This window comes from Quercus robur, chromosome 2 (genome assembly GCF_932294415.1).
Source record: "Quercus robur chromosome 2, dhQueRobu3.1, whole genome shotgun sequence".
Taxonomy (NCBI): domain Eukaryota; kingdom Viridiplantae; phylum Streptophyta; class Magnoliopsida; order Fagales; family Fagaceae; genus Quercus; species Quercus robur.
The window spans coordinates 54,298,070-54,324,097 of NC_065535.1; the positions used below are offsets into that span (position 1 = coordinate 54,298,070).

Genomic DNA, 26,028 nt, shown 5'->3' on the forward strand with positions numbered 1-26,028 from the left:
CCCATCTCATTGAATAAAATATGTCAAATGAGAAACTAATTATGAGGCTAAGAGTGATCTAATTGCTCAAGAGTAAGAACTTGGGAATTTAATCCTATAAAGCTAAAGGTTTTGTGAAAGCTATTAATATTAATTTACAAGATCCATTAAGGTTTGACTCCCAATAAAAGTTATACTTTGCAAAAGTTAGGCATATAGGCATCCCACTAATGGTACATAAAGGTTCACCAATTTTGTTGTGCCATTTGGTTTTAGTGGGCACATTGTTAATCAGTGTATATACCTTAAGATTAGTAAGAGTAAATGTATTGTTTTTACGTCTAAATATGAATGACACAGTACTTGGAAGTAGTGATTTGATTTTGTCATGTAAGATATCCTATTTGCTATGAAGCTATAAGACAAGCATTATGGACCTCTTAAGGTTGTCAATTTTATGATAAGATATTTAAAGATTTTATAAAGATAACTTGGTTATAATTTTCTTCTCTAAGGACAATGATTATGAAAGCCAAAATAAACATATCGACATAAAGTAATTTAGTCTAAGAAAGAATTTTAAGAAACTAAAAGTATCCATTAAGTTAAAATTATTGAGCTAATATATATTAATTTCATAACTAAAGGTTTGCCGACAAAGCAGTATAAAAGTCTTTTGGACATATAGAACTTGTTAGCTCATTTGGTGTTTAATTTCTCTTTAATTATTTTATGTTTTGGAGACATATTTGGTTAGTTTTGGAGAATAAAATAAATGATTTTTATTTTGTGCACATAATATATATGTATTAAGTTAGATATATCTGTAGAGTTATATAAGGATGATATATCCGTGGAGATGTATAAAAGAGGACCGGAATGGCTAATAGGTAGTCCATTCATAAAGAATTAATGGCTCATAAAATACTTATGCAAGGATTACCATATTGTAAGGTTGAATTTATTCAACCATTTAATTGGCTTTATTCCGTGCCAAATTTGCTTGTAATTCAGCATTTAGTAACCCTGTATTTTGGTAGGTTTGTTGTAAGGGTAGTGAGTGAGATAGAGTGAAGTTTGCTCAAGAGTGTGCAAGAAAACAGAGTGTCGCGGCTGGGACTCGCGGGTGGACTCGCGGCTGCAAGCCGCCAGAAGCTGCACACGTGCCAAGCATGCTGGAAGATGAACAGTCATGCTAGCTGGAGCACTACAGGACAAAACAGGACAACTGGCCATACGGTTATCTCGCAACTGGATCTCGCGACTTGGTCAAGCCGCGAGGTCAAGCCGCGAGCCACCCCTGTTTTGCCAAAACCTGACGTTTCACATTCCTCTCCTCTCCAGTATAAATACCCCTTTAATCCACGATTGAAGGAGAGTTTCGAGAGAGAATTTTGAGAGAGAAACCCTAAAGAAAAAACAGATTGTTTTACCCACAATCTATACCTTAGAGTCTCTTCAAATTCCCTCACTCTCTTCCTCTCCATTGTCAAAACCTTGAGAGGCATTATACCAAACCTGGTTCTCACCATTATCATCTCTGTGAGACAGTCGTTTGGAGTTCTGGGAAGCAGTTAGGAAGGAACCAATATTCATTGGTTGATGCTACGGTCTAGTAGCGGAATCCGGGAAGCTAGAAAAGAAAAAGGTTCAGCGCAACCTCGTTGGAGCAAGAAGCTTGGAGGGCTTAGGTGCACTGGGTAGATTAGGCTTGGAGGGTCTATTGCTGTCCTTGTATCCCAACTGTATTTTCTAGTGGATTGATTACCGCTTGGAGGGCGGCGGAGAGGTTTTTCGCCGAGGTCTTCGGTTTCCTCTTCGATAACACATCGGGTGTTATCTTTGTGTTTGCATCTTCCTTCCTCTCTATCTCTGCCTTTACATTATCTGCTGTGGTTTAATTTTGTTATGGCTTAGATAGTTGTTTAACCAATTTCATATTATAGCATATGTTAAGTTTCCGCACACTAGTTGTTTGACATATTGCTTGTGTTGGTTAAGTTGGTTTTTGGGGGTCTAAACGTTCAAAAGTGTTTTTGTACACGTTTTTAAACTTTCAATTGGTATCAGAGCGGGTACACTGCTGTTTGGTTTCATTACCATTGTGTGATCCTTGACTCCCTTTTTGAGATGGATAGGTCTCAATCCCTTAATGCACCTCCATATTTTGATGGAAGTAATTATGCGTTTTGGAAGGTTCGTATGAGAGCTTTTCTATGCTCTATTGATGAATCCGTGTGGGATGCTGTTGAGATTGGTTGGACCAAACCTGAGGCAGCCAAATCCACATGGGATAAGGCAGCACTTGCTGCATCTAATGCTAACAGTAAAGCACTAAATGCTATTTTCTGTGGTGTGTCTCCAGATGAATTTCACAGGATTTCTCACATTACCATTGCCAAAGATGCATGGGAGATTCTGGAAACAACTTATGAAGGCACGAAGAAAGTGAAAGACACCAAGTTACAAATGTTGACCACTCGGTTTGAGGAGCTTAAAATGAGTGAGGATGAGTCTTTTGACTCTTTCTATGGGAAGCTAAATGAGGTGGTTGTCAGTAAGTTTAACTTGGGGGAGAAAACGGAGGACTCAAAGATTGTAAGGAAGATCCTTCGATCATTACCGGAAAGTTTTCGTGCTAAAGTGACAGCCATTGAAGAGAGCAAGGATCTTGACGACATCAAAGTACAGGAGCTGGTTGGTTCTCTGCAGACTTATGAGATGTCGCTGCCCAATCAACGGAAGAGTAAATCCCTTGCTCTAAAGACCATTAATGAGAAGGTGGAAGATCAAGACTCATCGGGAAAAGATGTGGTTGACAAAGATGTAGCCTACCTTGTCAAAAATTTCAGAAAGTTTTTGAAATTCAAAAATAATGGGAAATTTGATGATAAGAGAAAATTCCAAAATTCTGGAAGGGAGAAGAGGGATTTCAAAAGGAAAGATGGAAAAGAATCCCAATCTACACAAGGTGTCACTTGTTTTGAATGTAACGGGCATGGACACTTTAAGAAGGAATGTCCGAATTATTTGAAATCGAAAGGCAAAGTGTATGCCACGACCTTGAGTGACTCAGACTCGTCTGACTCAGAATCTGAAGAGAGCTGTGATGGAGAGGGGAACTATTCAGCTTTTATGACTATTGCTCATGTTGAGTCGTCGGATGAGTTGAATTTGCTTGTACGAGACCTTGGAGAACATAGTGATGATGAATCACTAGGAATTGTTGAAGAATCAGAAGCTGAAGAAGAAGAAAGCACAGCAAACCTTCAAGAGAATTATAACTCACTCTTGGAGAAGTCGGGTGAATACACAAGGGTGGCCAAGGCTGCTGTGAGGAAAATGAAGAAGGCTGAGGAGGACTACAAAAGTCTCCTAATTCGATATAGGGAGGCCAAATGTGAGATAGAAACACTGAATGGTGAGTTGTCCGAAGCCTACACTAAAGTGAGATTTCTTGAGAATGAGGTTGTGCAAGCAAATGCTAAAATAGAGAGGGTCACCACCAAGAAGCTAGATGATGTGATATCATCTCAAAAGAGCTTTTCAGACAAATCCGGACTAGGATATACCGGAGGAAGTAGTTCATCTGGAAATGTCACTAAAGAAGTGAAGTTTGTAAAGGCCAAAGATCCAGTTGTAGATGATCTTACTGGTGTGAAGCTCGAGGTGGAGGAGAAGAAGAATGTGGTGGACCAACGGATGCTGAATCATCGTAATCAGTCTGTGGGCAGGTCTGAATCTCGTGCCAAGTCACGTCCACGACCACAAAGAGGTCCTAGAGGAACGTATGTGTGCCATTATTGCGGACTTCAAGGGCACACTCGACCAAATTGCCAAAAGCTGAGAGCAAAGAACAGTGCAACTCCTCAAAGGTCAGGAGGACCCAGAATTGATAGGAGAACTTGGGCAGGTGATCAATCTAGAGAGCAAAATGGAGATCCCGGACTGATGAACGTGATGAAGATGATTGGTGCATTCACCAACTGCTTGGAAAGCTTCTCACGAAGGTTTGAAAGCCCTAACTCCCGTACCCAATCCTTTAAGGAAATCACCCCAAACGCAAGTGACGTGTGGGTGAAAAGAGGTACTCATGCATAAGCATTACAACATGTCCATGCATTAATACTTCCTATGCTTTGTGACTATGTTTGTCTGGTATGCTTGTTGTTTTTGATTTTGGTTGTTTGCGTATCTTCTTGTGAATATTTCTTGATTTTGTTTTATCATTCTTTTTGTTTCTTGTGTCAAAAATCCAAAAATCACATAAAAATTAGAAAATCAAAAAGCTTGATTGACTTCGTTGGGTTTTGTCTCAAAACTTATTTTGCCTTGTACCTTTGTGCTAATGGCTTTGTACATTTTCGAGCATTGCTTGTTTTCATGCACTCATATCACTGTGGGAAAAATCTTGAAATCTATGTGATTGTTGTAAATAGATCTTCAAACTTGTCATGAATGATTAGTGAATGGTTATGTTGATCTTGAGACTTGCATAGACTTGTGTCTATATATCTTCCCACTTTTTATTTTTGTTTTGCTAAAAAGAGCTCACCAAATGTAAATCTCCAAATGAAAAGAGATATTGAGCTGCAAAAGCCTGTCGCACATTCTAGTATTTGACTAGGAAAAAGGGTAAGCGACCTTATATTAAAAGTGTATGTTCATTCAAAAAGGCCAAAGGCCTGTTCTTCAAAGAGAAATGTTACATATCCCTCTCACAATGAGAGATGATTGCCTCAAAAGATCAAAAAGATCAAATGTTATGATTGAAAGTGGAGTCAAATGAAAAGCTCCAAGTTATGTTATCAAGTTGTGTGGGAGGTCATATATACATATTTCTATAATTGAGATGGGTCACATGATCTAGTGCTAATTGTGTATGCCTTGGTTGAATTGATCATTGAAGCTTCACATTAGACAAAGGACTATCTCATTGTTGATATCCACACACAACACACAAGTTTATGTTCAATAAATGCCATATTCATTTGTGTGATTGTACTTGATAAAATGTGTTTTCACATGCTCAATCTTTGTTAATTCAAGCACAAAAAGATTTTTGAGTGTTTTTAGGTGTTTTTGGAAAGTATTTTGTTTGAAAAATCTGAAAATTTCAAAAATACAGTTTTGCCCTGTTTTGGCGGCTCAGTCGCGGGTATGTCAAGTCGCGAGGCTCAGTCGCGCATCTACGCTGGTCATTTTTGGCGACTTGTTCGCGAGTGGAAGGTCTAGTCGCGAGGTTCACTCAGAGATTTTTGCGGCTCAGCTCGCGACTCACTCGCGGGTAGACCTTCCAGTCGCGAAAAACACTTAGAAAAATTTTTCAAAATTTTGTTCTTGAGTGCTTTGGCGGCTTGAGCTGGCGACTGTGTGGCGACTTAATCCAGTCGCGAAAATCGCGTGTTTTGCAGAAACAGGAGTAGTTTTTAAACTTTTTCAGTTTTTCCCTCGAATTTTTGTGACTGTTCATCTTCTCTCTAAACTCTCTTCCTCCCAAACACTCTATGCTCCCTTTTCCAATCTCTAGTGTTGCACTCTTGTAGCTCAAAATCGTCTAGTTACAGGTATGGGTTTTCTGTTTTACACTTTTTTCTTCTTGATTTTGTGCTTTTACCCTTTGATTTTTCGCATATGATTGTGTTTTTGAAATGGGTTTTTGTTTCGGTTTCTGCTACCTGTTCTTGCTTAGCTTGTGGATGCTGTTGCTATAGTTTGTGTTAATGATAGTCATATTCTTATTACTCTTCATCTTGTGCTTAGCTAAGTGTTTCTTTTATTTCAATCTGAACTTTGAGCTGTTGAGCTGTTTCTATTGGTTCTTTTTGAGGTTGTGAGTTTTACTGTGCTAGATTTGCATGTTCTAGTGTGTTAATCTGTGGGAAGCTTCTGTTAGGCTCAATATACTGTTTGTGTGTCATATCATTTTTCCATTATCTGTCTCAATGTCATTTATCTGCCTTTAGGATAGTTTCACCATGTTGTTCATGTGTTTCCTATCCTAGGCTTGGTTTATCCATATGTTTGAACTTAGTAGCTTGCTGTTTAAGTTTTTAAAGTTCATTTGTATGGTTGATATCTCTGTGTTTATTACATGGTACTGACTGGTTATGCACATATATTGCTCTATGTTGTTGTGGCCTTTTCTGATTGTTCACAGATGGCTCCCTCACCTCAGAAGAAGAAATCTACTGCAAAGAAGGTTGACAAAAGATTAAAGATGGATTCTAGACTGTTTAGATCAATTCACCACTTTGAGAGATACAAGGATAACTTCTTGAATGCAGGAATCATTCAAGAGAGATTTGTAGATTTGGAGGACTTAAGGCAAACATTTATTCCCAGCTGTTTTGAAGGAAGAGGATGGGAAAAGCTTCTGGGTGGTTTCCCTGTTGTGTGTGAACCCTTAATTAGGGAATTTTACTCAAATGCTGTGATAAAGGATAATGAATTGAGTTGCTGGGTGAGGGGTAAAGAATTTGTCTTGGATGCTCATGTCATAGATGATGCATTAGGGCTTGAAGGATTAGATGATGAAGAATTTATCAATTACAAGGATAGGAGTGTGTCTATTGAAACAATTCAACAAAGGATAGGTGGGCAGAGAGAAGGGAAATGTTTGAATACCACTGCCTTTCCAGTGGACATGAGGTGCCTTACAATAATTATGATGTTTAACCTCTATCCTATTAAGAAATTGACTACAATCAATTGTGCTAGAGCAGTCTTTCTGATGGATCTCAAAGAAAAGAACTTCATAGACATAAGTTCCCACATTTATGACACCATTGTGGATGAGACTAGAACCACCTCTAGGCCTAAATTGATCTTTCCAAGTTTGCTAATGAGGATTTTTAGGAGTAAGGGTGTTCCAATCCCTCAAGACATCAGTCTCATGTCTACACCCTCTGCAATCAACAAGCTTACATGCAAAAGGATAAGTGTTAGGATTCCAGGAGAAGAAGATGAAGGTGATGAAGGAGAGGCTGCCCCAATGGAGACTGAAGCAGAGGCAGCAGGGCTTGCATCAACTTCAACACCTAGGAGAAGTGGCAAAAGACACAGAGCTTCAACTTCTGCAGACACACCTCCAGATGCTTTCCAGATCATTCTGGAAAGGCTTGATGGGATCAGGGCAGTCCAAACTGAGCACTCTGACAGGATGAGAGCCATGCAAGACCAGATTGATGTCTTGGCTGCTAAACTTGACAGCTTCACAACTCAGCATGACCAGTGACCCTTTGGCCATTCCTGTCAAAAAGGGGGAGAAGTTCATTGATGATTGAGAAGCAGAAAAGCAGCTCTTAAGGGGGAGTAATTAGTTGAGGGGGAGTTGCCAAAAACAGAAACTTTGTTTATATATGTTTATGATTAGTGTTTTTATGGTTTTGATACACTGTGTTTTGGTGTATAGCTGTTTCTAACTCTTTTCATATACTCTTGGTTTAATCTTTAATATATTTTGATGATGTTATTCAGGAAGTTTTTGTGTTTGTACCCATGTGCTTTTGTAAGATTTTAGGGTTTTTGTTTTATGCATAGTTTGTAGGCTTTATGGTATGTACCTTGCTTAAGTGCAGCCTTTATGCTATGTTGAAATCAGTACCTTAATCTAAATGTTCTGCATTTTGGTTCATGTACTGTCACTCTTGTGCCCTTGTAGGATTGTTCCTAGATGCATATGCCTTGTGTGCAATGCATTGGTTGAGTGTTGTGCATACGAGTGTCTTGCCTTGTGCTTGTTAACTTGTATGTCCTTGTGTTCATTCCAAGTGTGAATGAGCACTGTGATCACTACCTTGTGGTGTTCACTTGTTTGATCAAGCCATGGTTTGTTTATTAACTCCATCTTTGCTTGATCACATATTGCCTGTTTCATATGCATTTATAATTTTCTGCTTACAATGATCATGGTGTATTGTTGTGTTTCAGGAGTATTATGTTCATATGATTCAAGTGCTTCACAGCTTCTAGAGTTAGGTGTGAGTGAGTTTTGTTCAACTGTTCCCAACTCACATGTTAAGTCTAGAGTCTGTTTTAGGGTTTTGTCACGGAATAGCCAAAGGGGGAGATTGTAAGGTTGAATTTATTCAACCATCTAATTGGCTTTATTCCGTGCCAAATTTGCTTGTAATTCAGCATTTAGTAACCCTGTATTTTGGTGGGTTTGTTGTAAGGGTAGTGAGTGAGATAGAGTGAAGTTTACTCAAGAGTGTGCAAGAAAACAGAGTGTCGCGGCTGGGACTCGCGGGTGGACTCGCGGCTACAAGCCGCCAGAAGCTGCACACGTGCCAAGCATGCTGGAAGATGAACAGTCATGCTAGCTGGAGCACTATAGGACAAAACAGGACAACTGGCCATACGATTATCTCGCGACTGGATCTCGCGACTTGGTCAAGCCGCGAGGTCAAGCCGCGAGCCACCACTGTTTTGCCAAAACCTGACGTTTCACATTCCTCTCCTCTCCAGTATAAATACCCCTTTAACCCACGATTGAAGGAGAGCTTCGAGAGAGAATTTTGAGAGAGAAACCCTAAAGAAAAAACAGATTGTTTTACCCACAATCTATACCTTAGAGTCTCTTCAAATTCCCTCACTCTCTTCCTCTCCATTGTCAAAACCTTGAGAGGCATTATACCAAACCTGGTTCTCACCATTATCATCTCTGTGAGACAGTCGTTTGGAGTTCTGGGAAGCAGTTAGGAAGGAGCCAATATTCATTGGTTGATGCTACGGTCTAGTAACGGAATCCGGGAAGCTAGAAAAGAAAAAGGTTCGGCGCAACCTCGTTGGAGCAAAAGCTTGGAGGGCTTAGGTGCACTGGGTAGATTAGGCTTGGAGGGTCTATTGCTATCCTTGTATCCCAACTGTATTTTCTAGTGGATTGATTACCGCTTGGAGGGCGGCGGAGAGGTTTTTCGCCGAGGTCTTCGGTTTCCTCTTCGATAACACATCGGGTGTTATCTTTGTGTTTGCATCTTCCTTCCTCTCTATCTCTGCCTTTACATTATCTGCTGTGGTTTAATTTTGTTATGGCTTAGATAGTTGTTTAACCAATTTCATATTATAGCATATGTTAAGTTTCCGCACACTAGTTGTTTGACATATTGCTTGTGTTGGTTAAGTTGGTTTTTGGGGGTCTAACGTTCAAAAGTGTTTTTGTACACGTTTTTGAACTTTCACATACATTATAATACATGGAAGACATGAGTAATATCATGGCCATGTTAAAGTTAATATCATTTATCAAGTAATTTAAATGTCAAGTGGGCCAAGTGAGAGAATGTAAGATTTTAAGAAAATTTTATATGGCCCACATTTAAATGATAAATGAAAACTCATGTCTTAAGGGTTTTATTTGTGAAAAATGTTATGGTGAATAACAATTTCTAAGTAACTCTCAATTAGTATAATTCATTTGGTTAATAAAAACTTTGAAGTTATAAGTTTTAAACTCCTTGATAGAAGGAGGGTTATGGAACAAATCTTAATTTAAAAGAGTCCCTAGTCTAGCCTATATATATACCTTGTCTCCGTCAAAAAGAAATATGTGGGGTAAAGGTCATAGACTAGAAGACACTTTTTATATACACTATCATATAGTGAATCTTGTTTTTCTCTAAATACTTAAACAACTATAGCTAGAGGTATGTTTATGTTATTTATTTTCCACCGCAACTCTAAATTTTATCATACACCACCAAATACCAATAGAAAAGCTGCAAGATTCTAAATTTACATCTAGAGAACCACAAAAACCTCCAAAGAGACCAAAATCCCAACTCTCCAAAAAACTCCTCCAATCTATAAACCCCCTCCCCCCCCCCCCCCCCCCACACACAAAAAAAAAAAAAAAAAAAAAAAAAAAAAAACTCTTTAATTTGACACAAACCCAAAAGGCCAAATCACATATCATTCCCTTAGTCCATAAAACTTATTATTCTCATAAAGTGCCAAAAGCTTAAGTCATACATAAAAAATATGAAGTTTCTTATATTTTGTTATAAAAAGTAGAAAATTTAGCTTTTAGATTTTGTCATGTTTGGATGTGAAAGTGAATAAACTATTTATTTAAAGATTAGTTATGATTTTTTAATACCTCTATAGTCTTCATCATTAGCTTAATTGCTAAGCATGATAAAAAAAAATTCTGCAACATCTCCAAATAAAGTTGCCATGAAATGTCTAGTTGTACATATCATCCAACTTAACTTCAACTCGACATCTGAAGTTGGACAACAAAATTAATAATCAATTAGATAGAATGATCAACTTATATAAGGACAATTTTTTTTTATCCATACCATTAGTATTACAAGGGGTTTTTAGTAGTGTACATATTGTGGATTTTTAATAGCTTTTTCCTTGCCATATAAGTATGAAAATTCTTCATTGTAGTCCACACCAGTTTCTTTGTGACACTTCCTACAAGCCATGTACCAAAAATTTTGGTCCAACTTTGTAATGCATATTGTTGCATTTATCCAAAAATTGGGTCACTGCATCAATTGTTTGTTACACATTTCTATTATTTAGTTGATGATTTTTTTTTTAATCCAAATGAAAGAAACTACAATAATAGGCCAAACAAGACATTACCATTTGAACCAAAGTTGCTATTAAAGAAATCTCAATAATATTTTCTATTATTGGTGACAAGGAGCTTGATGAAGCTGTGAGGTAATGCTTTTCAGTGATTATTTCATTTAGCTGCTTTTCCTTTTCAGTAGCCCTATCAAAAATTAAAAGATACTGCAAATGTAAAAATACAATAGTATATATATTGTCACGTATAGTCAAAATAACATTATATAATCAAGAATGACTAAAGATAGCCTTGTATGTGTGAGTAAATGTAAATAAAGTACAACTAGAATATAACATAATTAGATGATGATTTTCAATTAATTAGTATGGGATTTTTAAAAGTGTGATATACACAAGGTGTTTAGTTGTGTATAGTTCTTAAAAAAATAAAAAGGAAATAAAGGAATCTATTTATTTTTGTAGATTATTGATGCACACGAGTCCTAAACTCTGTTAAAACTAATGCATTTATAAATTGAATTGAAGTCATTTTGATGAATGCTTTAAAAAAGTGGATATTAATCATTTATATGAAGTAGCAAAGAATTTAAAAAAGATGCATATTGTACCAGGTTCATAATACAATTGCTTCGGGAATGCGTGGATCAATGATGAAGGAACTTGATGATCTTGTTGAGAGAGATAAACCTATGATAGATAAAAATGTTAGGGTAATCAGCAATTACTAAGCCATTTTTTTTTTCAAAGACTCTACCATTATACAAAATAACTTTTAATCTTGTTGCCATAATAATAGGGGTCTAGTAGTGAACATTCGTGCAAGGGTAGCCGATTTGTTGGTAACAAACTAATCCCACAAAGACAAAATTATTGGTTTCAGCCTATAATGTATAAACCAACTGATAGCAGTCAAAATTTATAATCATTGCTTGTTATTATGTGAAAGAAGAGTTCAAAAGTGCTGGTTTATACCTGTCTTTTATTAATAACAATAATAGTCAATTTTAGATTGGCTAGGTATAAAGAACCGAATCTGAAAGAAATCTGTTGTGGAAAAGACAGAAAAAAAAATTATTAAATTTTGTAACTGGTCAATTAGAATGACTTCTTGGATCATCGATGGGCCATTTCTAGTTTGAAGTTGTCAAGCCAGGCGCACATCAATTGTAACAACAATGACATCTAAAAATAAATAAATGTCATATCATTGTTGGTTAAAATTAGACTATAAGAGGTATGAGAATTAATATTGCATTTCATTTTTTTGATAAGTAAATTAATATTCCAATTCTCGCCGACAAGTGCAAAGTAATCCATATGTTTATGGAACTCGGTAAAAGGAACAAAGTTAAAGGAAGGTGTAGGGACTGGTGAATCATCATCTGATACTTCTTCAACCAACGTAGTTGGATTGATTGTTCACTAGTAAACATTATCAACAATTCGATGCTCTAGTTTGATTGCTTTGACAATCACATTATGGATGTAATATGTCCTTGTTATATGTGTAACCTATGGTTGATCATGACAATCTCACATTGATTAAAGATAGTAGCGTGTACTTTATTGCCCTAAGTAGAATTGTTAGATATGTGAAAGGGTAAAAATGAGCATCTACATTACAAGCACTATCACATAAAATTGAAAGAGTAGATTGTTAATTTACTTGACTATCAACCAATATGAGCCTTGTATATTTGGTTAGGCTTTGTTGTGATGTACATGTTATTGTCTTCTCAGCGACAACAGTCTTCACCTTCTAATTTCTAGTTTTTGGAGTAATGTATTTAATATAATTATATAATGTACGCATCCTATTAAGTTAAGAATGGAAATAAGAAAAATAATGCATCAACTATAGTTAATAGTACAATATTTAATAAGAATGATATGGATCTTGACCAAAATGATAAGTATTAAGCAAGAGCATTTCACAAAGAATGCTACTAGTTTGACATTAAAAAAAAAAAAATTATGAATTCGAATACTTGCATTTAAAACAAACCAAGAAATATACATACAACCAAAGTTTGGAAATCAAGGTCATAACAAGGACTAATCCCACACATTATACAGTTAACACCAACAATACAATAACAGTTTTAGAAAGCTATTTTTAGAACTTACACACAGCAGAAAACTGCCATACACAAATCATATTTATAGATAATTTTCGTAGACTCAAACAATGGAATTTGTATGGACTACTCCTTAACAATTGTCAAAAATTAATAATCTCTAAGAACAATTCAGCAAAATAATAACATGATGAGGTTAAATGACTACTATAATTGAGTAAACATGCATATTTCTATTACTTTTCTCACAAATGAGCAAAATTTTCTAATTCAATAGGCTAAACTCCAATTAGACTGAGATCCTTTAGCTAGCTATCATACCAAATAATAAAAAATATATGAAATGACAATACAAAATATTTGTTATCTGTTTTAAAAATTCACTAGTTTGAAAACAATTAAACCAAAGAAAAATATAGAATACCAAAGCTCATTAATTTTTTTCTAAAATATTGTTAAAAAAATAAATTAATATGTTTCAAGTTTCAAATTGATAGAAGAAGGGGAAAACAAAGTATCATGAATATATGCCATTGGTCACTCATCCCAATCTGGTTGCTCTACATCCCAAATTCCAAAGCAAATACTATCAAAAAACAAACTTGACTTTAATAACATGCATGTATAAAAATAAAACTTCAACAACCACTCTATATTTCTTCATCAAATATTTGATAGAAATTGAAGCAATGAAACTAAAAAGAATGATCTTGTTGAGAGAGATAAACCTATGATAGATAAAAATGTTAGGGTAATCAGCAATTACTAAGCCATTTTTTTTTTTCAAAGACTCTACCATTATACAAAATAACTTTTAATCTTGTTGCCATAATAATAGGGGTCTAGTAGTGAACATTCGTGCAAGGGTAGCCGATTTGTTGGTAACAAACTAATCCCACAAAGTCAAAATTATTAGTTTCAGCCTATAATGTATAAACCAACTGATAGCAGTCAAAATTTATAATCATTGCTTGTTATTATGTGAAAGAAGAGTTCAAAAGTGCTGGTTTATACCTGTCTTTTATTAATAACAATAATAGTCAATTTTAGATTGGCTAGGTATAAAGAACCGAATCTGAAAGAAATCTGTTGTGGAAAAGACAGAAAAAAAAAATTATTAAATTTTGTAACTGGTCAATTAGAATGACTTCTTGGATCATCGATGGGCCATACTAATAAATGATCTCTCACACGCGTACACTACAAAGAGATTGAAAATAATCATTCCAACCCAAGATCCACAAACTGGGTCTAACGGAGAAGAACGAGGAGGAGGAGGAGATGAACAGGAGAAAGGAGGATGATCCAGAAGAAGCAGCAGCCAAGGAGTCATTGTCCATAGAGCAAATCTTCGCTAGCAAAGAGGTGCCTCCATGGCAAAAGCAGGTGACTATAAGAGCCTTGGTGGTGAGCTTCGTGTTGTCTATTCTGTTCACCTTCATAGTGATGAAGCTGAACCTGACCACTGGGATTATACCGTCCCTCAACGTGTCTGCTGGGCTTTTGGGGTTCTTCTTCATCAAGACTTGGACCAAGTTGGTTCAGAAATCTGGGATGTTAAAGCAGCCCTTTACAAGGCAAGAGAACACTGTTATTCAGACCTGCGTTGTCGCCTCTTCTGGCATTGCTTTTAGCGGTATGGGCTTCTCTCTTTACAATAGATATATATATATATATATATATATATATATAACTGCTTTTCATTAATATTAATGTTTGATCTGAAATATATATGTGTGTGGTTTTTCATTTCATGTTGTCAACAAATATTTTTGAAACCTATCCTAAATCCTAATCCACAAAGTCAGATTTCTTTATGCTCAAACAAATATATTTTCTTTTGAATATGGTATTATTTACATAATTCTTCTTATAGAAAGCAGATTATAGAAAACCACTGAATTACAACGCTCTCAATATGTAAACATGATTGTTTTTATTACTATTGTAATTTGAATGATATCATATCATGCTTTGGCGTTGGTTTTTAAAGTTTGTTGAAGCTACTGGAACTGGGATTTCATTTCTTGGAACTCGGCCCTTTAAGGCTTTAACGGTGGTTTCCCATTTTTTGGGGGTGAGAATATGAATATTATGTTCAGGGGTACAGAGTTGAAACTTGACATATAATTTACAAAATAAATAAAAGTACTACAATTGAAAAATGGTAATCATAATTTAGCATGGATGTTAAAGAATTATGAGAAAAATTGTGATTTAATTGGACCATGATCCTTGGCCACGTGACCCTTATGACGTGAGTTAATATTCCACAATTGTGGGTCGCTAGTTGGTTGGTTCAATTCACAATTGTACACACGTTTGATCAAAGACCTAAATTTAGTTCAGTTAGGCGGTGTTTCTTGTGGATATTTCCTCGCATAATAAATACTACCACTCCTACCCGTATTCTTTTCCTGTGGTCCCTCCACAGCCTCTACTTCTTAGAATCAGAAATATTGTCAGGCAATAATAGATAGAAGTGGGAAACAGAAGTGCCTTTTTTTAGATATGGGGGGAAAGTAGTTCCGTCAAGTAAAGAAAGCTATGAATGAAACCAAACTAACCAAAAATATGTGAACTTTAATGGCTTACGAAAAGGATAAAAGGATAAACAATTCAATGGTATCCGATCCTCTCACCGTGTGATATGGCTGCATCTATTCTAAGATAGGGGAGTATTACATTGTTCTTTATTTAAAAAAAAAAAAAAAAAAAAAAAAAAAAAAGAAAAGAAAAGAAAGAAGTGTAAAGCTCAGATTATATTAGAATAAAATTTTTATCTTGTATAAAAAAAAAAGATATAAAATAATGAAAATTAAAATAAAGAGGACATAGTAATTATTAAAGATTATTATATTTTAAAAAAATTGTTTGGATGTTTGTGGGGGTAGGGGAGGGGAGGAAGGGAAATGATCATATTACTATTATAAACTTCGAATAAGTTAAATATTTTGGTTTGTTTTGGTAAATTACATTTTACCACTCAAATTAACATTTAACGATTGCTTCCCATTAAATGCCTCGTCTATTATAAGTTATTTTTAATTTATATTTATTTTATTATTTTTTAAAGTACAAATATACTTTTATTCAACTTTAATTTTTTGTCTTAATATTATGAAGATTGATGATAATGATGATGATGAGCATTGTAATTTCATTTAGTTCTACTTAACACCATAAAAAAGGTACTTATTTTCCTTACACGAGTGCTAGACTTTGGATTACTAACTGGCCATCTTTGGCAAATATCGAAAGGCATTTTCATTGATTAGTTTGTTTCAAAGAGAGTTTAATCCCTAACATATATTTGGATTCAGTTCAAAGGACTATAACATCAGGTGAAGCAGATATGCTATTTTAGTCAGATTTCCTACTGGAGAGAGAGATTTGTTAGGGGGATGATGAATCTTCTAAATAATTAAGATATGATTGTATGCAACATTCAAGATTTGTAGTAGCCTACATGGAGGATTTTGAATATCTTGTAATGGATAGAATCCTTAAGTTTGTGTCAATCATACTCAAAATTTAAATTGCATTCATATGAGAACCATACAATCTTTTTACCAGGTCATATCTTGCTAAACTATCTTTTGTTGAGTTTGAATGAGCAGGCGGCTTCGGTAGTTACCTCTTCGGAATGAGTGAAGTTGTTGCTAAACAATCTTCAGAAGCTACCAGTGCAAAAGATATTAAGAACCCAGCATTAGGATGGATAATTGGGTTTATTTTTGTTGTTAGCTTTCTTGGCCTCTTCTCGGTGGTGCCTCTTCGAAAGGTAACATACAAAGAACCCAGTACTAATAGTCAAGAGCCATTTCTTGACCAATACGTATCTCAACAACTGCTTGACTTGTTGGCATACTCTTCTGTTAGTTTCTACTACTATAAGTTCATACATATTTAAATCCGCAACATGCCTTTCTATCTCTCTGTATTCCTCCATGAATTACACATTGGGGTTGATTCAAAGGTGAAAGTGTTTTTAAGAGGAATTAGGGTTTTTTTTTTTGGGCTTAAAAACCTTTTTCAATGGTCTTAGCAAAACTAGCATTGGATTTTTTTGGGGGTTCAGTTTATGGAAGAGTAAAAATAGCATAGAGTGCTTTGGCCTACGACATATAGGAATTCAAAATCTTCGGAGATGGGAGAAAGAACCCATAAATTTGGGAGATTATTTTGCAAATATGTTATATAACCATGAGTATGTCAATCACCATGAGTTATAGTATAGTTGAAACTTCCTTCTCCTTTTATAATGGGATAAAGGTTGAGGTCCTGGATCAAAACTCATTGAATGCGTGTTTTAACTTACTAATATAAAAAATCACGGGTTTGTCAATCAATATATGAAGTTGACATTTTTATTGCAAAGAGAAGTAACAAAAGTTCATACATAAGAATTATCCTCCATCGCTTGATCATACTTTTCACTTATGATTTATCTCATCTCTCTGAAGTCAAATCCATGAAAGTAAGGCATTTTTTTATTAGATATATATATATATATATATATAGTAGTTGGGGTTGACTTTTGCCATGCATATATCCATGAACATGTGTAATATAAAATGACATTATGATTGAATCCGGTTTCATTTCCAACTTCTAACTTTTTATATCCTCTATACTTTTTGAATATATCTAATGTACAATATGGCACAGATTATGATCATAGACTTCAAATTGACATATCCAAGTGGCACTGCAACTGCCCATCTTATCAACAGCTTTCACACGCCTCAGGGTGCCAAGCTAGCAAAGTGAGGCCATGACACTCCTCATCAAAACACTTTCCTTTGTAATTTATTTCATAAACACATTAACTTGGTGATAACAATTTTTTACCATTATTTCATTATAGAAAACAAGTGAGAGCATTGGGCAAGTTCTTCTCCTTTAGCTTTCTTTGGGGTTTCTTCCAATGGTTCTTCACTGCAGGTGATGACTGTGGATTTGTAAGCTTCCCTACTTTTGGTCTCAAAGCCTATGAGAACAAGTATGTAACTCTCCTTTAGTACTTGTATTCAAGTATACATTTTTATAATTCATATGCTGAGGAAATCTAGAGAATGAGTATTGAGTTGCAATTGTTTTAATTGGATGGTACAATGATACTAATGTTGATTCTATTCATGCTTCTCGTGTGAAGAAGAAATTTGATACCCAACAACACGTATCAAACTATCAATAAACAATTAGCTATGTTTATTGGGTAATTCATTTGGTTCTTATCTTTGTTTAAGCTTGGTGGTCAAAATGGTGTTAAATAAATGATAAGGGCATTTGGTGTTCCTCTCAACTCTAGTCGTTTATCTTTATTTTAATTTTGAGTTTTTGTGGAAATCCAGGTTCTACTTTGATTTCTCAGCTACTTATGTTGGTGTTGGAATGATCTGTCCATATCTAATTAACATATCTCTACTTGTTGGAGCAATTCTTTCATGGGGTATCATGTGGCCTCTCATAGATAACAAAAAGGGCTCTTGGTACTCTGCAGATCTCAGCCCAAGTAGCCTACATGGCCTGCAAGGTTACAAGGTAACTCATCTTAATTTCCATGTTAATAAGTACAATAATGCTAAGACACAACATACATAACTTGTTGAATTGCTAAGATGTAACGTCACTTTCACTAGCATCACGTTTATTTTGCACCAATCCAATCTCCCACCTCAACAGTTGGGAAAATGTTATGAAATTTGTTGTTTCTTTAGACTCATTATAAAAAGCCTATGGTATTAATTGCTGGCATTAAGAAGGCTTTATGAGCTTCTGCTTCTTTCCTCTTTGTTGTAGGTCTTCATAGCTATAGCCATGATCCTTGGTGATGGCCTCTACAATTTCCTTAAAGTCCTTAGTCGAACTCTATTGGGTTTGTATAAACAACTAAGTAAGAAAGACTCAGGTGTAGTTATCCCTGTAGCAGGTAACTCCTCCCCTCAGAATACTCCGTCACAGTCTTATGATGACCAAATTCGGACCCAACTATTTCTCAAGGACCAGATTCCATTATGGCTTGCCATAGCTGGTTATGTGACTATAGCAATTATATCTGCTGCAACACTTCCCCATATATTTCATCAGCTCAAATGGTACTACATTGTTGTTATTTACATCATAGCACCACCATTAGCCTTTTGCAATGCTTATGGTTGTGGGCTGACAGACTGGTCCCTAGCATCCACATATGGAAAGCTAGCTATCTTCACGATTGGTGCATGGGCAGGTGCTTCTCAAGGTGGAGTTCTCGCAGGTCTAGCAGCATGTGGGGTCATGATGAACATTGTGTCCACAGCATCTGACTTAATGCAAGACTTTAAGACAGGTTACATGACATTGGCTTCACCAAGGTCCATGTTTGTGAGTCAAATTATTGGAACAGCAATGGGTTGCGTTATTTCTCCTTGTGTCTTCTGGCTCTTCTACAAGGCTTTTAATGGTCTTGGAACTCCAGATTCAGAATACCCTGCACCTTTTGCTCTTGTTTACCGTAACATGTCGATATTGGGTGTTCAGGGGTTCTCGGCTTTGCCAAAGCACTGCCTCACACTTTGCTACGTGTTCTTCATTGCAGCCGTAGTCATTAACGGTATTAGAGATGCAGTGGGAAAGAAAAGGGCTAGTTATATTCCACTTCCTATGGCAATGGCAATACCCTTTTATCTTGGATCTTACTTTGCCATTGATATGTGTGTAGGGAGCTTTATACTGTATGTGTGGGGGAAGTTAAACAAGGCTAAGGCTGATGCGTTTGGACCTGCTGTAGCATCTGGGTTGATTTGTGGGGACGGGATTTGGACTCTACCAAGTTCAATACTCGCTTTGGCAGGTGTCAATCCACCCATTTGCATGAAATTCTTATCGAGAGGAACAAATGTAAAGGTGGATGGTTTCTTAGCGTCTTAAGGGCCAGTCTGGATTGTTGTCGAAAATAGAGCTATTGTGTAGAGCTTTGCAAAAAGGATCTATTACTGAAAATTTGAAGGTGTTTGGTAAATTGCAGTTATAGAACTTAAAGCTAAAACAACTGTTTGTCCATTGTGAATCCACCATGTGCGTGTTCAATTCCCGCCGTTCACCCATGAAAATAAATAACAAAACTATTTTTTTTGTTTTTTTTAAAGACCAAGAAACAAATTCTATTTTCTCTTTTATCCTATTTACTACGGCGACAAAGAATCAAATTATCACTGTATTTAATCATTTTTCTACTTCTTCTTTCAAGTGCAGGATAACCCCAAGGGGCTGCAGGTTTTTTTTCTACCAATTGGAGCCCTCACTTTACCACCCCTATGGGAATGGTCTACTACTATAGGACGCTTACCTAACCAACATTTAGATCCGGCTCTAGAAGTGGGAAATGGGAAATAACAAATTAGTACATTATAATGGTGATTTTTATTTTAGAAATACTAGACATAAAAATAAAAAGCATTTAGTAAGTATTACTATTTTATTTTTTTATATATACTTATCATCCGACTTGAATCGAAATAACACTTGAAGACTTATTAATAGTAATTGGTGCATTCCAAATAAGAAATTGAGTTCAGACTGTTCATCACAGTTTGGTTTGTTTGCATTCTGGGGTGAGGGAAATTGCCCAATTAATTTTTCTTAAATGGGTTCAATGGATGGAAAATGCTATTAATTACATCATCTATTTTAAAAAAATGATAATTTATTTTAGAATTCATTTCAATTTTGTTCTCTTTTTTCACCCTCTCCCCTATCTTATTATTGTATTTAATGGAAAATGTAGCAAATCTAATGGCAAGTTTGGTTTGTAATGAGATTCTATTCATTTTCTATTTTCATTTTATGTACTCATTTTCTATACTCAAATTTTGTATTCATTTTTTGTTTCCATCTATTTTTTTGTTTTGTCTTTCCCTTGACACCTTTTTTTTTTTTTTTTTTTTTTTTTTTTTTTTCTAATAACCACCAACAAAGAGAGAGAGAGAGAGAGTGTGTGTGTGTTCTTTGATGTGACAAGTAAGTAACAGTGGGACCCACAGATTTGATTTTTTACGAAAATGACACTATATTTATTTTCAAGAAAATGAAAATACCAAAAAGTTGGAATTAGTTTTTCTATTCAAATCCTATTTTTTGGATATTAAAAATGCAAACTAAATACAAATACAAAACCAAACAAGTTTTTTAGTGATGTGTTCCATAAAAACTGAAAATGAATACAAAATACATCCATTTTTTGCTCAAACCAAACAGGTCATAAGTATCCTCACTTGGATAACAATTTTGTTGCAGAACTTTGTTTTTGTTTTTTGAATGTTACCATTGGTTACTGGTCGGCGACAACGTACGGATGCCAACTGATGACTGCCAGTCTTTGACACCATTAGCCACCGGTCACCTCTAGCTAGTCTTTGCCACTGTCGATCTCTGCCATTGCGGTCCGTTGGTGGCAGCCAGTCTAGCGGACATAACGATCGATGTAAGCTTTATTGTGTTATAATATTATTCGATAACAAAGTATGGCCACTCTAGTTTATTCACATAAATTTATTGTACTATAATATTATTTCCAGTAGCATTAACTTATTACTTTGCCGTATTGATCAATGTATTATAATATTATTTGATATTAATTCAGTAGGTGTGGGTCTTAGTTCAATAGTTTGTGACTTTTTTTGGTTTGTACTTTGTATATAAATACTAGATAGGGCTGCACATGCAAGACACATGCTGGCTTTAGTAAAAAAAAAAAAAACATAGCGATTAAGTTTAAATTTAGATTATATTTTTAACATGAATGCAAAATATAAATCAAATGATTTTTAAAGTATGTATATATTTTACCATCAAAAGAGATATTAAAGTGATCACATTTGAAAGAAATACAAAGATTATAGTAGCTAACATAATACATCACAACATTATATATTAACATACTTCAAATATATACACGTGCTTTGAAAAGCACCGTATCAAAAGTATATATGATGTGCAAAAAGAACCCCAAAATGTTGATTCTAATAATAGACACATGGATTAACAAAAATGAGGTTATGTTTTGGCCACTACATTTAGTTATATAAAAAGACAAAGTGATACATTATATAGGAATAATGTATCTATTTGTCTTTTGTATGTGCCTATTTTTTTCAACACAGTTCCAAAAGGACATGTCTTGCATTATATAGAGCTTTAAACTTCATTTTCATGGATTTTCTTGAGGCAGATCATGAATGGCAACGATGTTGAACTTATAGCACGATTCTGTAGGGATGTCCAACTTTACTACTCTCACTTGAATGAGAAACTTCTATTTAGAGGAGAGCATGGCAAAGCTTTCAATATTTTTGATTCCATCCTATAACCAAAAATGTACTCAATACACATGGGCATTATTCACATATCTTAATGGAAACTAAAATTTTCAACTCTACAGTGTCAATAATAACTAAGAGTTCAAAACATTATCATCCACCTGTAAGATTTTAAGAAAATTTTATATGGCCCACATTTAAATGATAAATGAAAACTCATGTCTTTAGAATTTTATTTGTGAAAGATATTATGGTGAATAACAATTTCTAAATAACTCTCAATTGGTATAACCTCTTTGGTTAATAAAAACCTTCAAGTTGCAAGTTTTAAACTCTCTGATGAAAGGAGGGTTATGAAATAAATCTTAATTTAAAATGGTCCATAGTCTAGCCTATATATATAGCCTATCTCCATCAAAAAGAAATATGTGAGGTAAAGGCCATAGACTTGAAGATACTTTTTATATACACTATCATATGGTGAATCTTATTTTTCTCTAAACACTTAAACAACTATAACTGGAGGTATGTTTATGTTATTTATTTTCTGCTACAACTCTAAATTTTATCTTACATTTGGTATCAGAGCCATCCTTCGTGCTATGTTGTTTAGTGATTTTAATTAGTGAAATTTCTATTATTTCCAATTGCCACATATTTATACGGTAAAAGTTTGTAAACACTAATTTAATTTGGGATGAAATTTAAGTTGTGCTCAATGCAAATATAGAGCATGTGTACTCTAAATCCTAGAGAACAAGTTTTGTTTTGCATCTTTATTGGTATATGTGTAACGAATTAATATTGAGTTTTGAGATTAGAAGTATCAATTTGAAATTCATAGGATTATTATTTATATAGAACTAGACAGGTTCAAAGGTAGACATGTTGTAGGACTTTATTTTCTCTAATCTTAAATTGTCCAAATATAGTATTTGACAATATGCTAGTGTGGACTAGTGGGTAATTTGACTAAAATACATGCCAAGGCACTTATAGTTTTCATAAATTTGATTTTGATTTTGAATTTTTGATATTCGCCAAGTGCTCATCCAAGTATTTATGTTTGTTTCCTGGATATAAAATCTTGATTATTTGGAAAATAATTTGTGACAGTATGATGGCTCATATGACAAACATGCCTCAATAATTTGTACAATTTTCAATTGTAAATTGCTTTAGAGACTATTTTTGTGGTCCACTATATTTGGCATGATAACACAAATTATCTTTATGTTTTGAAAACCATAACGTTTTACAATAAATTATGGGGATAAAGTTTATTGTTACATGTGAGATTTGGATCATTCAAGTGAGTAATTTATTTAATTGCATTTTAGGTTTCTTTGCAATTATCATGTATTGAAATATTATTTCATGTCATTTTTGAGTGCATACTGTCATGATCAATATTAGAATTGGTTGGTCTTTATGATGCTATTTGAGGTGGTGAATAACAAAATGACTTAGGAGTGTCCATAGCATCTTAAGCCAGGATGATAATCACATGAAGAAATTTCTACAAGACTTCATTAGGAATAAAGGCATCTAAGTGGTAATTAATTCATGAAGATAATGACTTGGCCCCATAGGGAGGTTATTATTTTTATGATTTAATTGGACTAAGATGGTGAATGTAGCATTAAGATGAGATTTTTCCTAGGCCCATACGTATAGAAAATTTGATTTTTAGTGTTTATATTTACTACTTTTATAAATAAAGTTTTATAGTAAATCCATGCATGATGCGCCTCTGCCTATAGGAAGGTTGAATTTACTACTAAATTGACATTGGTTAATTTAGAATTAAAGTTTAAGTTTCATAGCATTAAAGTTTTTTTTGTTTTTTTTTTTTTGGAATCCATGGATCTATGTTTTGGTACTCATGTGTATGAATCACCCATCTCATTGAATAAAATATGTCAAATGAGAAACTAATTATGAGGCTAAGAGTGATCTAATTGCTCAAGAGTAAGAACTTGGGAATTTATTCCTATAAAGCTAAAGGTTTTGTGAAAGCTATTAATATTAATTTACAAGATCCATTAAGGTTTGACTCCCAATAAAAGTTATACTTTGCAAAAGTTAGGCATATAGGCATCCCACTAATGGTATATAAAGGTTCACCAATTTTGTTGTGCCATTTGGTTTTAGTGGGCACATTGTTAATCAGTGTATATACCTTAAGATCAGTAAGAGTAAATGTATTGTTTTTACGTCTAAATATGAATGACACAGTACTTGGAAGTAGTGATTTGATTTTGTCATGTAAGATATCCTATTTGCTATGAAGCTATAAGACAAGCATTATGGACCTCTTAAGGTTGTCAATTTTATGATAAGATATTTAAAGATTTTATAAAGATAACTTGGTTATAATTTTCTTCTCTAAGGACAATGATTATGAAAGCCAAAATAAACATATCGACATAAAGTAATTTAGTCTAAGAAAGAATTTTAAGAAACTAAAAGTATCCATTAAGTTAAAATTATTGAGCTAATATATATTAATTTCATAACTAAAGGTTTGCCGACAAAGCAGTATAAAAGTCTTTTGGACATATAGAACTTGTTAGCTCATTTGGTGTTTAATTTCTCTTTAATTATTTTATGTTTTGGAGACATATTTGGTTAGTTTTGGAGAATAAAATAAATGATTTTTATTTTGTGCACATAATATATATGTATTAAGTTAGATATATCTGTAGAGTTATATAAGGATGATATATCCGTGGGAATGTATAAAAGAGGACCGGAATGGCTAATAGGTAGTCCATTCATAAAGAATATAATGGCTCATAAAATACTTATGCAAGGATTACCATACATTATAATACATGGAAGACATGAGTAATATCATGGCCATGTTAAAGTTAATATCATTTATCAAGTAATTTAAATGTCAAGTGGGCCAAGTGAGAGAATGTGAGATTTTAAGAAAATTTTATATGGCCCACATTTAAATGATAAATGAAAACTCATGTCTTAAGGGTTTTATTTGTGAAAAATGTTATGGTGAATAACAATTTCTAAGTAACTCTCAATTAGTATAATTCATTTGGTTAATAAAAACTTTGAAGTTATAAGTTTTAAACTCCTTGATAGAAGGAGGGTTATGGAACAAATCTTAATTTAAAAGAGTCCCTAGTCTAGCCTATATATATACCTTGTCTCCATCAAAAAGAAATATGTGGGGTAAAGGTCATAGACTAGAAGACACTTTTTATATACACTATCATATAGTGAATCTTGTTTTTCTCTAAATACTTAAACAACTATAGCTAGAGGTATGTTTATGTTATTTATTTTCCACCGCAACTCTAAATTTTATCATACACCACCAAATACCAATAGAAAAGCTGCAAGATTCTAAATTTACATCTAGAGAACCACAAAAACCTCCAAAGAGACCAAAATCCCAACTCTCCAAAAAACTCCTCCAATCTATAAACCCCCTCCCCCCACCACCCCCCCCCCCCCCCCACACACAAAAAAAAAAAAAAAAAAAAAAAAAAAACTCTTTAATTTGACACAAACCCAAAATGCCAAATCACATATCATTCCCTTAGTCCATAAAACTTATTATTCTCATAAAGTGCCAAAAGCTTAAGTCATACATAAAAAATATGAAGTTTCTTATATTTTGTTATAAAAAGTAGAAAATTTAGCTTTTAGATTTTGTCATGTTTGGATGTGAAAGTGAATAAACTATTTATTTAAAGATTAGTTATGATTTTTTAATACCTCTATAGTCTTCATCATTAGCTTAATTGCTAAGCATGATAAAAAAAAATTCTGCAACATCTCCAAATAAAGTTGCCATGAAATGTCTAGTTGTACATATCATCCAACTTAACTTCAACTCGACATCTGAAGTTGGACAACAAAATTAATAATCAATTAGATAGAATGATCAACTTATATAAGGACAATTTTTTTTTATCCATACCATTAGTATTACAAGGGGTTTTTAGTAGTGTACATATTGTGGATTTTTAATAGCTTTTTCCTTGCAATATAAGTATGAAAATTCTTCATTGTAGTCCACACCAGTTTCTTTGTGACACTTCCTACAAGCCATGTACCAAAAATTTTGGTCCAACTTTGTAATGCATATTGTT

The 26,028-nt window shown here is 34.3% G+C and overlaps 1 protein-coding gene across 1 annotated transcript; it reads left to right on the plus strand.

Annotated features, from left to right (window-relative positions):
- The first annotated feature begins 13,796 nt into the window (after positions 1 to 13,796).
- Positions 13,797 to 19,737, plus strand: LOC126714032 (probable metal-nicotianamine transporter YSL7). The gene is made up of 6 exons (XM_050414020.1): positions 13,797 to 14,241; positions 16,226 to 16,389; positions 17,277 to 17,374; positions 17,476 to 17,610; positions 17,963 to 18,152; positions 18,411 to 19,737. The coding sequence occupies exons 1-6, from the start codon at positions 13,887 to 13,889 to the stop codon at positions 19,518 to 19,520; spliced, it is 2,052 nt and encodes a 683-aa protein (XP_050269977.1). The 5' UTR covers positions 13,797 to 13,886; the 3' UTR covers positions 19,521 to 19,737.
- The last annotated feature ends 6,291 nt before the right edge of the window (positions 19,738 to 26,028 follow it).

Excerpts from the sequence above, each read along its gene's own strand:
- LOC126714032 (XM_050414020.1), top strand. The coding sequence starts at position 13,887 with ATGAACAGGAGAAAGGAGGATGATCCAGAAGAAGCAGCAGCCAAGGAG. Across the intron at positions 16,390-17,276 it reads CGGTGGTGCCTCTTCGAAAG|ATTATGATCATAGACTTCAA; the intron begins GTAACATACAAA and ends AATATGGCACAG. Across the intron at positions 17,375-17,475 it reads CAGGGTGCCAAGCTAGCAAA|AAAACAAGTGAGAGCATTGG; the intron begins GTGAGGCCATGA and ends ATTTCATTATAG.